This window comes from Dermacentor albipictus, chromosome 5, assembly GCF_038994185.2.
Source record: "Dermacentor albipictus isolate Rhodes 1998 colony chromosome 5, USDA_Dalb.pri_finalv2, whole genome shotgun sequence".
Lineage (NCBI taxonomy): Eukaryota > Metazoa > Arthropoda > Arachnida > Ixodida > Ixodidae > Dermacentor > Dermacentor albipictus.
This window is the reverse complement of record NC_091825.1, coordinates 63,092,454-63,108,691: the sequence shown is the minus strand read 5'-3', so window position 1 is coordinate 63,108,691 and position 16,238 is coordinate 63,092,454. Positions and strand designations below refer to the sequence as shown.

General features: G+C 46.6%; 1 protein-coding gene across 2 annotated transcripts; it reads right to left on the bottom strand.

Moving 5' to 3' along the window:
- Nucleotides 1-196: 196 nt before the first annotated feature.
- Nucleotides 197-15,191, bottom strand: LOC139060468 (uncharacterized). 2 transcript variants are annotated; one of them, XM_070539601.1, is made up of 10 exons: nucleotides 15,152-15,191; nucleotides 14,145-14,171; nucleotides 11,508-11,534; nucleotides 11,354-11,380; nucleotides 11,224-11,250; nucleotides 11,057-11,089; nucleotides 10,905-10,931; nucleotides 3,233-3,277; nucleotides 1,969-1,998; nucleotides 197-293 (listed from the first exon to the last, which is right to left on the bottom strand). In XM_070539601.1, the coding sequence occupies exons 1-10, from the start codon at nucleotides 15,162-15,164 to the stop codon at nucleotides 277-279; spliced, it is 273 nt and encodes a 90-aa protein (XP_070395702.1). In that variant the 5' UTR covers nucleotides 15,165-15,191; the 3' UTR covers nucleotides 197-276. The 2 variants fall into 2 exon arrangements, with proteins under 2 accessions (XP_070395702.1, XP_070395703.1); XM_070539602.1 differs by having other exon boundaries at nucleotides 221-293; nucleotides 11,063-11,089.
- Nucleotides 15,192-16,238: the final 1,047 nt, after the last annotated feature.

Genomic DNA, 16,238 nt, shown 5'->3' with positions numbered 1-16,238 from the left:
GAAAAAATAACCCACCTAAACTGTGTTACAAGATCGTAGTCGCTGAACAGCTATGATTATAGAACATCACCGTGAAAGTGCTATTTGGGGGGGGGGGGCAGCTAAATGATATTCTTATAATAAGTTGATCTATCAAGTCACTCTGAATTGTTTATTTGGGAGCAATTTTGAGCGATATTTTCGTGTTATGGTGCGCGGAGGGGAGATAAAAAGCGTATAGATACGAAAACGGTCGCTTGAATTTATCGGAAACTGTAAACGCTATGCATCCAAAACTTACCTGTCGTGCATGGCTGTGCAAAAACAAAAAGAAAAAAGAAAGAACGAGAGTTTAGAAAACGAGAAACAGCGCCAGCATCACGTTTATTGGCACGCGTATGTTTTAGCAGAATATGTATAATTTGGCCTGTTCGTGTGTCTCTCACGAGTAGAAAAGGTAAAATGCGAAAGAATACGCATGGTCGATTGGAAACGGGCAGGACCTCCGCCGTACGTTGCTAACGCGCGGATTGCTTTTGCAACGTATTTTCGTCAACGCATCTACCTCTCGAGTCACCACGTCTATTTGGCGCTGCGATGTCGGTACGCAGCAAGCGCGACCAAAACATCGCAGAATAATCAGTTCATTCTGCACGTTTACGCTTTGATATGAGTTCCCCTATCACCCTATACGTCCAATGGGTGCACCGCAAGGACGCTGTATATGAACTCCATATATATATACCATTCTGCTGCCAACCATGTATTTCATCGAAGACATCAGCGTATATCCTAGGGAAAATGGAGACTATAGAAAAATGACAGTCTATATATTAACGCTTCACGAACACGGGTACAATAAACCTCGTCAGCGACTACTCTTTACGCGCAAACTAAAAAAAGCTAAGAATTAACGAACCATGGACACTCCACATGAGGCACGCTCCGCAATTATCTTTTTCGTTTACTTTTATTTGAACGTCTACCCTGCGGCATACGACGTTTGCGCGTGCAAGCTATATATACATGTATAATTGGTTATGTCCGATGAAATATAACAAGCATCTATGGTGGGGACCATAGATCCACGGATCGTAATCAGGTTTGCTGCTTGGGTGTAGCTCCACCTTTGAGAGGTAGTGGCGCCTTGATTTCACACGAGGTGCGGTAGATATGTGAGTGCAGCTTGGAGAAGGATGAAGGAAGAAGTCGCACCGTAGACAGGCCTATGGTCTGCAGCCCATAGCCGGGTTCTAGATGTGATATTGAAACTGTGGCTTTTCTACGGTGTCTACCTTGTAATTGCGACTGTAAAGTGAACAAGTGAACTTGCTCAGAATGACGCCACTAAGTTTATTGCTAACTACAGAGACTGCAAAGCCAATATTTTATTGAAGAAAAGCGCTTCAACTGCCCTTCCTCCCTACGTCCCGTCGTGAACATTTATATGTGGTCTTTGTTAAAAAGATTATTATTGCAGATTTATTACGATCAAATTTTCTCACGCAGTTATGTTCGTCCATGCATTTTTCATATCGGTAAGGTGTCTGACGTACCACATCTCTTACAAAAGTTTGCCTTCACTAATTTGTTCCAAAAGGTTTCTGAGGAATGGTATCATATCCGAATTGATAAACTAGCAGCGAAGAACATGATATTTTTGGGAAATTTTACCTGGAAGGAGGACCGTAGTGACCTGCTATTTTATAACCAAGAATTTTCTCATATACAGTAGCTCTCCATCGATTGCAACCTGACCTTGAGGAAGCTAATAAAACAGACAAACAAACATAAGAACAAATAAATAGACACAATTGTCACTTTGAATGCGTTTTTAGTGTATCAGCGGCTTGTTTCAATAAAGAGTAAGATCTTTGGTTTAATATTATCGGATGGTATATCTGATTGTTTTCAACAGTTAGTGTTGGTTTGTGCTTTCAGTTTTGAGTAAAAATGTATAATGGCTGGTTACTGTGATCAGAAACTTACAGAAAAACCAGGACGATGGAACCGGTTGACCTGTATATAGAGAAGCAGAATTTGTGCCTCACACCAGGGAAAAAAAAAACCTTGAACGCAGTTGCTTTTTGATCTGATGTGCGGAGAAGTGACAGTGATTTCTTGTGTATTTTTATTTGCAGAGAAAGAAATGTTGAAATTAAAGCTCTGTAAAACAAAGGTGCGGAAGTGAATCAAGCATCAAATCACGACGTGGTCGCCTGATATGTAACGATGATGGGCACGTCCTGAAAAGACAGACATCGAGGTATTCACTAGCTTCACTAAAACTGTAACTACTAATCCGCCAAAACTCATAAGCTGTTACGTACAGACGTCGGTAAACCACGCAGAGGGTAACCAGAAAATTCTTTTCTGGTTACCGTTGCGAATCGTTGCCGAAAATTACTAGAACCAGAGATAATTGTCAGCATCTCTGTTGCGTTACAGTAGTCATTTTTTTTCAATACTGCATAATGCCACGGCAACCTATAGTAAATATGGAAACCATACGCATTTACCACTCGATTGTCGTAAAAAATTTGAGCTCGCTAATTTGTGCGAAGTTTTATGCTCGACACATTGTGGTTGTACTTGTGCACGTATTGGAGAGCTCATTTTAGGTAATGCTACAGCGGACGAGAATGACGTCGTGTACATCGGAAATACGAAGTACTTTGCAACCCTTTCTGTTGGGATCGTTTGCTGCTGCCGCAGTGACTCAGTTCAGTGCCAGAGAAGTGGCTAGTGTTTGCTGTTCGTCTAGAGAGGTCTAATTTTCGGCTACTGCGTTTTCCTGATGTGATAACAGGCCTGAATGAAAGAAAAGGCAAACAAATTTCAAGTACGCGGCAGCCATTTTGTCAAGCTTCCATCTCCTATAGTGTTGTGTGGTCCAGCTGCATCAATATAACAAGACCTTGGACTCAGTTTTGATTGGATGACTGAAAAGGGGGGGAGGGATGCGTCAATGAAGCAGTGAGTGCTTAGCAGGTCCGTTTTATATATCCGTCTTCGATGAGTGCTGGCACAACAATTAAACTGACACGCCGTTGCGGCGACGCACGAATGGTTGTTAAGATTTATTTTGCCCAGTAAACAAGTTAGAACCAATAAGCAATGCTAGAACTGACGAACAAGATCCAAAGTATTCACTTCAACGATAACGACGTAACTTCTTGTGCGCCTTACAAAATTAGAGCTCATTTGGCTCAAGCTAACGTTCATCGCCACAGTAGGTAAACAAAGCGCCGACCTTTTGTTCCCATCCATGTAGTGTGGTCGCGACGCATGCCATCACCTGCAAAATAGAGTGTAAGTTTTAGAAAGGTCTATCCATGCTAGAAATAAGCAACGTTTTGGATTTGTCCCACTTCTACTTTTGATGTCTTCTTTAATCGTTTTCAATGTAAATCGCCCTCAATCCATTCCAGATATAACTCAGATGAGAGTAAGCCAAACGTTTATCTCGCATGTTCATTTGGGTACATACGGAACCGTGTGTAAGGGGTTTAATCATAAAAAAATCATAAAAATCATAAAAATCATAAAACAGCAGAGGAGCGGATCGTGGAACGCTGCAATTTTGAACTCGAACGAGACCCGGAGAGGGGAGAATAATAGAAAGATGGCGCCGGCCACCTCGGCAGCAGGTGGTGTGAGCGGAACGACAGCTGGCGCGCAAGGTGCGCACAAAGAACAACGACAGCCGCGACAAAGGCTGCCACCGCTCCCAAAGGGCGACGCCAAAATTATTATCAGACCAAAGAATGGCCTACCAATCAAAGCACTGAAGGCGATAGAAATCGTGCAAGCCATCATCGAGGCATGCAACAACAAATTCAAGGATGAAGACTTCATAGTCAGACTAAGGACAGGGTCGAACATCATCATAGCAAGTACTTCGAACGAGGAAGTAGCGAAGATGATGCTCGGAATAACCAACCTGCGAGTCAGAGGCCAAGCCTACGAGGTCAACAGATACGTGGCCATGCCGGAGGACGTCAAGCGAGCCGTAATACACGGAGTCCCCGCGGGAACGCCGACGGAAATGCTCAAGGCGAAGATACGAGTCCGCACCCAAGGGGTTGTGGTGCTCACCGCAAGAATGCTAGGAAAATCGGAAACGGCGGTCATCACCTTTGACGCCTCCACCATACCCAAATACGTGATCTTTGCGGGCGCAGAGTTTAGGTGCTACCCATACCGGCCGACGAGGCAGGTGTGCTACATTTGCTGCCAACAGGGCCACCGCTCCGACGTCTGCCCGACGCCAAATGCCAAGGCGTGCAGGCAATGCGGAATGCAGAATCCACCGGAAAATCACCAATGCCAAACCAAGTGCCTGATATGTGGAGGCGACCACGCCACCGGATCCAGGGACTGCAAGGATCGCCTAAAGAAAGTCAGCGAACTGCGAGGTCGACAGCACCAGTCGCAGCAGCAGCAGCGCAGCAGCAGGGAGAAAGAACGGAGGCAACGCCATCCGAGATGGTTCAGCTCGGAGGGCGAGCGGAGCCGATCCCGGAGCCGATCCCGGAGCCGGTCACGGAACGGATCCCGGAGCGGGTCACGGAGCCAGTCACGGAGCCGTTCACGGAGTCGGTCCCGGTCCTTCCCACCCCTGTCGCCCCCGGCCATCGAGGGCCAGCAGCAGCAGCAGCAGAAAAAGAAGAAGCCCAAGGGTGGCACGAAGGTGAGCTGGGAAGCAGGCCCTCCCAAAACTTTGTTTCCGCACTCGGGTAATAACCAGAACAATAGAGAGAAACAGCTAGAGGAAGAAAACAGGGCACTCAGGCGAGAGCTAGAAATTAGCCGTAGAGCGCGCGAAGAGCAGGACGCAAAAATCAACAGACTAATGCAGGAAGTACAGGACCTCAGGTCAGGTAGCGCTCCCAGGCCGCCATCAACACCCCCGCAAAGTCAACCTACTGAAATGGCTCAGGCCAACCTCACCAAGTTTATAGCAGAAATACAGCAAGCTATGCAAAGAATGGAACAGCAGATAACCATGCAGGGAACAGAAATCCGCACCCTACGAAAACAGAAAATTACCGACGGCGTCAAAGACAAGTTCAACCAGAGACGTCCGGCGTTGGAAAACTACAGTACTAGAGACGACGACCCCGAAATTTAAGCATGGACAGTACAACCAAAAGAACTAAAAAAGAAGAAAAACTAGAAATATGGCAGTGGAACTGCAGAGGATATAGAAGAAAACAAGCACTACTACAACAGTACATCAACACACAACTAACTCCACCCGACGTAATAGCTCTACAAGAAACAGGGATTACCCCAACACTACAGGGCTACACGTGCTACGAGAATCCGGAGGAAGGGAGAAGAACGGCAATCCTAGTCAACAAAACCCTCATCGCTATAAGCCATGACAGGATAGCCGACACAGACGTAGAGCACGTAATAGTCGAGATCATACCAAAAAAGAAAAGGAAGGGAGGAAGCATATTCATCGTAAATATATACAGCCCCCCGAGACAAAGCAGGGCGAAATTCGACGCGCTGTTCAAAGGAGCAGACAAGCTGGCTAAAGGAAATGCACTAGTCATACTGGGAGATTTCAACGCCAGAGAGGAGAGCTGGGGATACACGAGAACGGATCAAAAGGGAAGAGCGGTAACCGAAGCAGCTGACAATATCGAGTGTGAACTCATCACGGAAGTCGATACCCCTACGAGGATCGGGAACAGCGTGAACAAGGACACGTGCCCCGATCTCACGTTCGTCAAAAGAACTAGGCAAGCGGAGTGGGACAACCTAATAGAAAACCTAGGTAGCGACCACTATATCCTCAAGACGCAAATCGCAATAGCAGACAAAATTAGACGACAAATAGGGAAAGCAAACATAACGGACTGGAAAGCGTTCAGAGAAGCATGTGGCGATACAATAAAAAGCATCGAATCTATAACAGACTGGGGGAATATGCTCAAAGAAACACAACGCAAATTCACCAAAGAAATTGAGCGTACGCCGCAGACGCCGGACGTGGACTCTAGACTTCTCAGACTATGGGAAGCCCGAAGGGGGCTCACAAAAAGGTGGAAAAGACAGAAATACAACAGAAAGCTCAAGCTAAAGATCGCGGAAATCACGAAAAAAGCTGAAGAATACGCAGCGCAGCTAGCGAAGCAAAATTGGCAACAATTTAGTGACCCTCTAAACGGAACCATGAGCACTGCAAAAACATGGCGTGTACTGAAGGCACTCCTCGATCCGGCAAAATCAAAGACCGAAAACAACAAAGTCATATACCGACTGGTGCACCAGTACGAGGGAACAGATTCGGAACTATTGGACAAAGTACGCAAAAAGTGCTACGGCGACGGTGACCCAGCAGCCTACACAGAGCGCTACAAAGGAGAAGAAAATGGAAGGCTGGATAGACCCATCACCCGGGAAGAGGTGTACGCGGCGATAAGAAGCGCAACAAAGAACACAGCCGCAGGTGCGGACAAGATCAAAAACGCGCTCATTCGCAACCTCGGAGACGAGCTAGTCGAAAAGCTAACCGAATATCTCAATGGACACTGGCAAGCGGGAACAGTACCAGAAGAATGGAAACACGCGGAAGTCATCATGATCCCGAAACCAGGCAAGAAACTTCAAGTGGAAAACCTCAGACCAATCTCTCTTACATCATGTCTAGGCAAGATCTATGAGAGAGTGGTTACGAGGAGGCTACAAAATCATATGGAAGAAAACGAGCTGTACCCCCACAGCATGTTTGGTTTCAGAGCCAGGCTCTCGACCCAAGATGTACTGCTGCAAATCAGAGAAGAGGTACTGAGCAATATCCCGCCCAACGGAGAGCACATCATCATGGCACTGGACGTCAAAGGCGCCTTTGACAACGTAAGCCACGAAGCCATCCTGACAGGACTAGACAACCTAAATTGCGGCATGAAAATACACAGCTACGTCAAGGCATTTTTGTCCAACAGAACAGCAACAATTGGCCTGGGCGAGCTGAGATCCGAAAAGTTCACCACCCCAAACAAAGGCACACCGCAGGGATCGGTCATCTCACCCATCCTGTTCAATGTTGCTATGATTGGACTGGCCCAACAACTAGACCAAATCGACGGCGTACGCCACGCCATATACGCCGACGATATCACTGTATGGGTCACCAAAGGCTCACTCAGGGAAAAGGAAGAAAGATTACAAGAAGCTGCGACATGCGTAGAGAAATATGTCAAGGCAAGAGGCCTAGCCTGCTCAACGGAGAAGTCCGAGCTCCTAAGAGTATGGCGAGGCAAGAAGAATCGCACCGTCCCAGAGGAAGTAAACATGAAGTTGAACATCCACCTCGAGGGACAGCCAATCCCGGAGAAGACGCTCATCAGGATATTAGGAATGTGGATACAATCGAACCAACGATGTACCCACACCCTAACACTACTTAAAACTGCAGCCAACCAAGTGGCCCGCATGATAACGCGGGTCTCACGGAAAAGACACGGCATGAAGGAAGCAGACACACTCAAACTGGTCAGAAGCCTGGTGGTCAGTAGAGTGACGTATAGCCTCCCGTACTACCACTGTACGAAGCACGAAATGCAACAAGCGGACGCAATCCTGAGGAAAGCCCTCAAGACGGCGCTCCACCTACCGCAGTCAACATCGACCGACAAACTCCTGGCCCTGGGGCTACACAACAGTCTCGAGGAGCTCCAAGAAGCGCAGATAATCGCGCAAATGCAAAGACTAAGGCTATCGGCAACGGGCAGAAGACTCCTGAGTAGATACGGCGGTGAAGCTACCATAAAGGAGACACAAAGCACGGAGACGATACCGGACGAATACAGAAACACCATCAAAGTAGCACCGATACCCAGCAATATGGACCCGAACCTACACATGACACGAAGACAAGCAAGGGCAGAGTATGTACAAAGAACACTGGCAACTAGACATGACACAGTGTACGTAGACGCCGCTACCTACACTCAGGACAAAAACCACAAGAAAAGCAAAGTCGCAACGGTGATCAACTCGGACTTAAAAGAAATCACCAGCGCATCAATTCGGAACTGTACGGTAGTTGAGGCCGAAGAGGCAGCCGTGGCTCTAGCGGCAGCGGAGGGCTACCGATGCAACAGGTCCTTAACCATACTCACAGATTCACAAGCAGCATGCCGCAACTACCTAAACGGCAGAATCAGCCACAGCGCGCTCCGCATCCTCCGCTCAAGTGGCAAAACCGTCAACAACCAGGCCAAACACACGATAGTTTGGGTGCCGGGACATACCGACATTACGGGAAATCAGGAGGCCGATAGGATAGCTCGAGGGCACGCAACAAACCGAGCATCCAACATTCCCGACCCCACTGAGGAACCCGAGCCGGTAGCCCAAAGCTATTCAGAGATACTCAATTACTACAGAGGCATCAGACGAAAATACCCACCCCCTCACAAACAACTAAACAGAGAAGACGCCGTAGCATGGCGACAGCTACAAACGGGAACATTCCCGTGCCTAAACATGCTCAGCAAGATCTACCCCACGCAGTACGAGAGCAAGTGCCCATGGTGTGGAGACAAACCAACCCTATATCATACCACATGGGCTTGCCAGAAAACAGAAGGGCTAGCCATAATAAAAAACCCGAGTGCGGAACAGTGGGAGAGGATGCTATCCAGCGACACCCTGAAAGTCCAACAAGGACTAGTAAGGCGTGCACGCAGGGCAGCTACCCTCAGCGGAGCCCTGGACTAGGGGAACCGACCCTGGAGAGAAGATGGAAGACTCCATCTGATGCCGCAAAAATCACTGCAAAATAGAGAAAATAAACGTTTTTCATCATCATACTCTTGGTCTAAACTCTCACGCAAAAAAATAAAGCAACCTTGATATATATTGTTGTGTTTGCCGCGGGCGATGAAAAGAACCCATAAAGTGCGGCTTTTCCATATTCGTGAGCTGACATAAATAGTCAGAGTATAGCCTTTTACACACCACTTTGCCATGTACTGTTACACATTTATCGCTGAGTACTTAAGCACAGAAAACAATTTAAGCAAACAGTAGCCACGAATACAGCGTTATTTTTTTTCCTTACCTTGATGCCTTTAATATCTAATCGGGGTATCAGAAGAAGGTAACAGGTGGTAATCAAAAACCTGCTTTGAAAGGATTTACGCCATTGTCGCGTTTTCAGGCCAGAGAAGTACATAGAAATATTGACCTGGTATTTTTTTTCAATGGGGTAACTACGTCGTGACTACAAGGCTCGTAACATGCGCTATGGTACTTCAACGCACGAATACATCGCAGACCTGCTCAACTCTGCATGAAGTTTACTGCAAATATATTCACCGTAGAAGTCCTTAATCGATTAAAGTATACTGAGCAGTTGACCTACCGGCCGTGCCCTGTCAGCACCTTACTATGTATGTTCATTTATCCCCCTACAAATGTACGGCGCTCATAATAACTGAGACAAACGATCATTTTGTCCTATTAACCACGCGCCAAGTTAAGCTGCCTCTGCGCTGCCACCTATTCTTTGCACATTCTTCTATAGAAATTACATCAAAGATGACAAGAAGATGTCGTTGCATGGCGACCGTTCAGCTACAATGTTATTGATGGCTACCTATGCTAATTCATAGATTTTCCATAATTTATAAAGTGGGCTACATATATTTGTCCAGTCTTCGTGCTTGTGGCTGCATACGTGCACGCTTGTGGCGACATTTATTAAGATTAGCGGTGGTACGTAGTTGCAAGCACTGACAGCTTTCTCTATTCAGCAAGGGCGATTATTCCCGGAGCACACGCGTAATGATTGTGAATTTTTCGGATGTTAACTCAATATTTTGTTGAAGATTATCAAAATGCGATGTCGCAAAGCTGTGTGAAGCCAACACGATGAAGTTTCCGCAAATTCACGCAATGACCATCATTGTCATGCCAGTCGAGCCGCCATACTCGCAGCTATCGTAGACACTAGCACCGTAGTTACCGCTAGCCATTTTTCTAAGGAAACAAATCAATTCATTCTCCCACACCACAACCTCACGCGAAGCGCAGCTGCCGCCACGCAGTCAGATGCTGAAGGACCGCACTTTGCGCATGCGCGCGTCGCAAATGCTCGAGCAGTCGACCTGGGGCCGTACGTAACTCGCTGCGATTCGTGTCGAAGTCATATTTTTTTCCTGCATGACACCGAAACAGAGGCCGGTGGCGACGATAGTTGTGAAGTCAACATGGCGCCTTCGTGTAAAGCCTTGCCGCACAGTTCAGTCACGAGCCCTCCATGTACAACTAAGGAGCTTTGGTTTTCGTTCGCTTTACAAGAATGAAAATATGTGTTTACTCAAAAAAAGTACGTTGCGTGTAACTCTTGCGACTAAGGTACCGCGGGTTTAAAGTGATGCCAAAGAAGAAGTATTAGGTCAATGACACCCACAATATGTCATATTACTGTGAGAGGCTCGGACAGTCAATAAAGATGCACAAGCGAAAGGCTGGTGGCAGCGTCGTTGAAGTTTCCACAGTAGTCCTCGTGAGGTATCCCCAAGACGCACTAACTTGATTGAGATTATTAGCAATTCATTAATTAACAAAGACTTAATTTAAACGTACCGAATACTCGACTGGAATAAAGTACAACTTTCTTCCTGGAAGGCGGAAATGTTTTAAAATTCACGACGTCGCACCAATGCTGTGGCGCTGCGTCTTGGGCGTGAAAAAATAAAAGGAATGAATTGTGTTTACTTTTATTTCTCAGCTAGAGCAAGCAGTATTATCTTGCCACCTTTACAAAAAAATGCGCTTTTGAAGAAAGAAAAATTACACCAACAGTATTCTTCGCGTATCGTCACTTAGCGATTACGCGGATAAGGTGGGAGAGCTGCATATTTTCGGAAAGGCCGGAAGGCTCGCGATGCACTTACCGGCATTCGGAGCAACGCGTGCGGCATCTGAAAACAACATAGACAGGAAGCAACACGTTGGTTAACGATAGATCTCGGAGCAGAGGGCATAAAGTTAGGCTCCACCACCACGTCTGTAGAAGTCAAATAAATGTATGAGAAGGACCGCGCACAATTACCAGGTTGAGGAGGGACGATCGGTGCGGCTGAAAGAAAGGAACGAAAAGACATTTGTAATGCCCTTCTGTCTGGTTGTGCACCTATGGCCAACCGCGAATGATTTGTGCTCGGTGTTAGCGTATAGCTGAAGAGACAAAGAGGAATAATTACACCTACTTACGAGGTTTAGGAGCAGCGGGGATGGTAACTTAAATAAAGGAAAGGGTTGTATACATTAGTGGTGTTACAACTCTAACAGTGTGCTAATAAACTAAACGTTACGGTCGCTTTGGCGGGAATCACAAGTTTACCGGCTGCCGGACGGATTGGTGGTGGAACTGAAAAAACAAAAGCAAGGAAGACATCGAATTTTCCGAACATTGTGCCCTCCCAAGACGGCAATTATTTATTTGCGCTTGCGGCGTTACGCTTAAGAAAAATATTGCAGCCATCGGCAATGCATACCTGCTGCTGGAGGGGCTGGCGTGGCAACTGAAAAAGAAAATTAAAACATTTCCCTCTTCACCCAATTTGACAGCGAGACATTCGACACTTCGTGATGGTGGTTTTCACTACGAGTGAGTTCGAAATAAGGAGATGTTCTGGAGCGGAGGAGACGTTGAGACAGGTGGACGTGACCTGATTCAGTGCACCAGCGACTGGCAGAGGGACTTCCTTCCTCCACTTGCATGCAGCCTTTGTTATCGAATTGGGATGGTACATTGACCTTGCTGGACCGAACGCTTAATCGCCGGGCTTGAATTTTTTAAGGGATTTCTGATTGTGTAGCATGCGACACCACTTTCCCGCCGTATGCCGTACAAATGAATGGCAGGGGCAGTGAATTTTATGGCAGATCAATTGGGAAAACTGACTTCGGCACGGTGACACGGTGGTGGGTAAAATGCCGCGAGTTTACTTGCGTGAGCTATTCGTGTGCCCTCTTGCGTTTCCTCCCCTCTACTTATGTCTGTTAGGTCCAGGTAGTTCCACACCAAGAAAAATCGGACTAAATTATTCAGCTTTATTTCTGGCCATGGAAAACACAGGGTAGCCAGCCGGTCTGGGAACTGGCTAACCTCCCTGTCTTTCTGTCTATTTCTCCTCCTTCTCCGGCATTTGCACACAGAGCAATGGAATGTTTATCCAGCTATGGGTTAATTGCTGTAGTAAATATTTATTGATTGACTGGTTGCCTGGACAATCCACTACTGAAAAGAGGCTCCAGCGTGCCAAAGAAGAAGAACGATAATGCAGGTTAGGCTTTCAATTTTCCGTGCTTCAACCCAAATTTTCATGCCTGAAAGCCGCGTAGCGCATATGATACATTGGGCATTATAGGGCTACATATAGAAATAGCTTGCATGCACATTTGTGCCATAATCTTTATTCCTTTGGGCATATTTACGAGTACACAGGCATGGCTTTATCGAGCTTATTTGTGTAACTTGGTTACAGACGTCTTGTGACAAATTCTTTCCCCTTTGGGAACAAATACCCATTTCCGGACACTGAAAGGCAAACCAGTAAATGCGGTTAAATATGGTAGCCTCGGGGCGAAGAGCTTTAGGGGCACGGATTCTCAAAAGAAGAAAAGTAAAGTTCAATATTTTAATGTCCCTGATCCACAGTATTGATTTAGGGCTCGTATGCTCCTACGCTAATCTTGTGCGTAAGACCAAATTCTAGCCAATGCTGATGGTGGACAATATTACTGGCGAAGGCGGCCCGCCAATTAAAGGTGAAACACACTTCCCAGCTAAAGGATTTACGAGTTCGGGTGCACATATTCTGTTATCGTAACACAGTGTACGCCACCAACATATTGTTATGCTGTTCTGGGATGGATACGTGGGCTAGTTGGTAATGCAAGAAAAGTCACTAGGCGTAGGAAAGGAACACCGGAGCGCATGTGGTGCGTTTTTTTTTTCTCCATGTCCAGTGTCTTTTTTGAGCTATAAGTTTTCTAACTATATTGTTTTGCCCTCTGCAATATAACAATGCGCTAAAATTAGGCCATTTTCATGCAACTCCCCTCCCACGTACTTTTGACACCGACTGTATACTCTTGCAACATGCTCAGTCACTGATGATGGGCCTCTAGCGTAGCATATAGGGATTCAGTGCGGTGTTTTATATGTCTTAGTGTTTTAGCTTGAATGCTAAGTCAACTTACTTTTGAGGAGCGGACAAAAAGTTTCGCGCAGTATATAGATCATCTCGCAATTATTGCGGCCATAGTGTGTGCAACAAATGATCAGGCTTTAGCACTGTCCGACAAGCACTAAAAAATATCAGAACGACAACAACAGAAACGACACAGCACACACGAAGTGCGCGCACGTCTGTAAGCGCTCATTTCTGCACACATCATTAACCCGACTGGACCAAATCGCCACCCCTTGCCACCCGCGGTAGTGGCTTAGTGGCTATGACGTGACAAGCGCAAGGTCACGGGATTAAATCCTGGCCGCTACGGCCGCATTTCGATGGGCGTGAAATGCTAGGACGCTCGTGTGTCTTGCACTGGCTACACGTTAAAGAACACCAAGCGGTCAAAATTAACCCGGAGTCTGCCACTAAGGCGTTACATTGTAATTCTAGCGCGTAAAATGCCGGAATTAAAAAAAATGTTGTCACCCTTCATTATTGGCATCCAAATACTACACATTTGGTCTGGGGGATTATACAGAGTAGCACAATATAGGCGCTATGACGCACACAACAACACGAGAGATATCGATAGGTACTTCAATATTCGCGCTTTATTTTTTTAAATGAGGTGGCATTTTTTTGCCTACCCTACCCACTTTCACCTGCCAATAGAACGACTCGGTTGCCCTCGCAAAAAAAAAAACGAAGAAGAGAGGGAACTACTTTAGAATTCAAAACTTCAGTCCTCTGCAAAGAATTAGACTCGCAGCCGCAATGTGGTGAGCGGGTGCCTTTTCTTTGCATTTTAGGTTCGCCTAGAATCACGCCAGAATTGCTGCCTATAACTAATTCCGCCTGATTGCCATTTGAAACACCGTCAAATGGGTGCGGACTCCTGCTCTGCAAGAGTGCCCCAGTCAGGGCTATATCGTGTCATCACACACTTACCAGCTTTTTGAAGGACGGGAATCACGTCTGAAAAAAGGAGGAAACAATGAGAGACGCAAACAAATAAATACGCTCCCCGCGGTGGTGCGCTAAAATTGTGTCACTAGCCGGCGTTATCAATTACAGCTTTGTAATTATATTGATGAAGTGCTTTTTATTTGTCCAGTTCATGCTTGTTTTGCAGGCAGCAACGTCGACGCGCGACTCTGGCTTTAGTCCTGCGATGCACACGCCAGCGTGAAGCGGAACGCCTTCGCGCCTTCCCTGCGCACGCTGCAAACTCTGCCACTCACGTTCCTGTAGCTGACCCCATCTCAACTGAAGTGGCTGCACAATACATTACGGAGCCGGTGTGAAATGCTCGCACCTTCGCCGAAGCAACTCGCCAACGGTACGCCGCGCGCCAAGCATGCCTGCAACATGCGCGTCTGCCCACAAATCGTGCACGCTTCGCTGCAGTGGACCGTGAGTTCACGCAGCAAACGTGCAACAGCTTCTGTGAAGACACGTTTCACTTTTGTGTTCTACCGATCCCTGTGAAAGAGCGATGCACCATATCTTTTTTTTGTTCGGTCAGCTCATTTTGCCTTATTCTTTATCTACTCTATTACAACAACTAGTAATTTTACAGCTTTGATTTCTTGTATTTGCTGCATTACCCGTTTGCGCATTCATTGTTAATGGAAGGTCTCAATAAAGTGAAGGGTTTTAAGACCTACCCCCCCCCGCCCCCTCTGCCCTCAGCCCCATGGAGTGCGGTTCATTATTGTTGTACCAACTCCGATTGTAACGCCTTTTATCATGACATATTGATTACAGTAGCCAGATGAGTCGCCATGAGCGAGGATGGTGAAAACTGAACCATGCCAAAGTGCTAGCCGAGTTTTGACGGCAACATGAGAATATTCATGGCTATATGACGGCGAAAGTTGAGGTGCACACACTTTTACGTCAATTGAAAGAACGAAACCTGAGTCATTCAATAAAGAATGGCCATTGTTACTCACTTGCTCCGGCCATTTTCTTAATGCGCTGGCAAAAACGAGACAGATGATGATGATGATGATGATGATAGCCTCATATTATGGCTCATACCCACACTGGGGGATTGGCCAAAGGAAGTATTTTAATGATTGGAAAATGTAGAGAGGTCGGCCGGATAATGGAGCATCTGGCCTGCTACTCTACGTAAGGGAGGGGGAAGAGGGGAAGAAAAGGGGTCACAATGACGGATGATAATGGGAGGAACGAGGTGAAGGACACATTACACAACTGGTATCACAGGCGTGAGTCCAGGCCCGTGTCACCTAGGAAACGTGAAAGTGCACGCATTGTCTCTGTCGTCTGCCAACTCTGTGGCCACGCGCCTAGCAAGAGGTCCTCCGACAGTGGTCCATTGTTGAAATGTCTCAATGTATCTGCCAATGTCAGTCTTTCTCGCGCATACTCAGGGCACACCACGAGCACATGTTCTATAGTCTCTACAGCGCCACACACTGAACAGTCCGGAGAGTCTGTCCGTCCAATAATGTGCAAATATTTGCGCGTGAAGGCGACGCCTAATCGCAGTTTTTGTATCAGGCATGTATGAGGGCGTGGAATTCCACGCAGAATAGGAAATTTCATATCGGGATCCAGCCTTTTAAGGCGGACGTGACGAGCGTCTGGCTGGGCCCAGTATGTTCTCGTCGCACTCCTCATTAATTCCGACAGGAGGCATGTGATGTCCGGTCTGGAGAATGGCACAACAGTTGGCCAAGAATTGCGTGCTGATACGTTCACCGAGACAGGGAAGACCGGTATGGTTCTTCTATTTCTTCGTTTTCTGGCGTGCGAGTGTCTTTATCGCCCAGAAGGATGTTAGTCGTGGATTTAGTTCGAGATATATGCCGATTTGCCTGAATCAGCAGATATTGGAAGTGCGTATACTAGAAGTGAGTATGAAGCAGTTATGAGACCTATTGTACGCTTATTTATTTGTATTGATGGCGGGAAGCAACATAATATGGCGGCAGCATTCTCAATGGCTGCGTGCGCCGACCGGGCTAGTGTTTATATATATATATATATATATATATATATATATATATATAT

Coding starts and splice junctions, on each gene's coding strand:
- LOC139060468 (XM_070539601.1), bottom strand. Junction 11,090..11,223: donor CCCCGCTGCTCCTAAACCTC/GTAAGTAGGTGT, acceptor CCTTTCTTTCAG/CCGCACCGATCGTCCCTCCT. Junction 1,999..3,232: donor TACATGGATGGGAACAAAAG/GTCGGCGCTTTG, acceptor CTCTATATACAG/GTCAACCGGTTCCATCGTCC.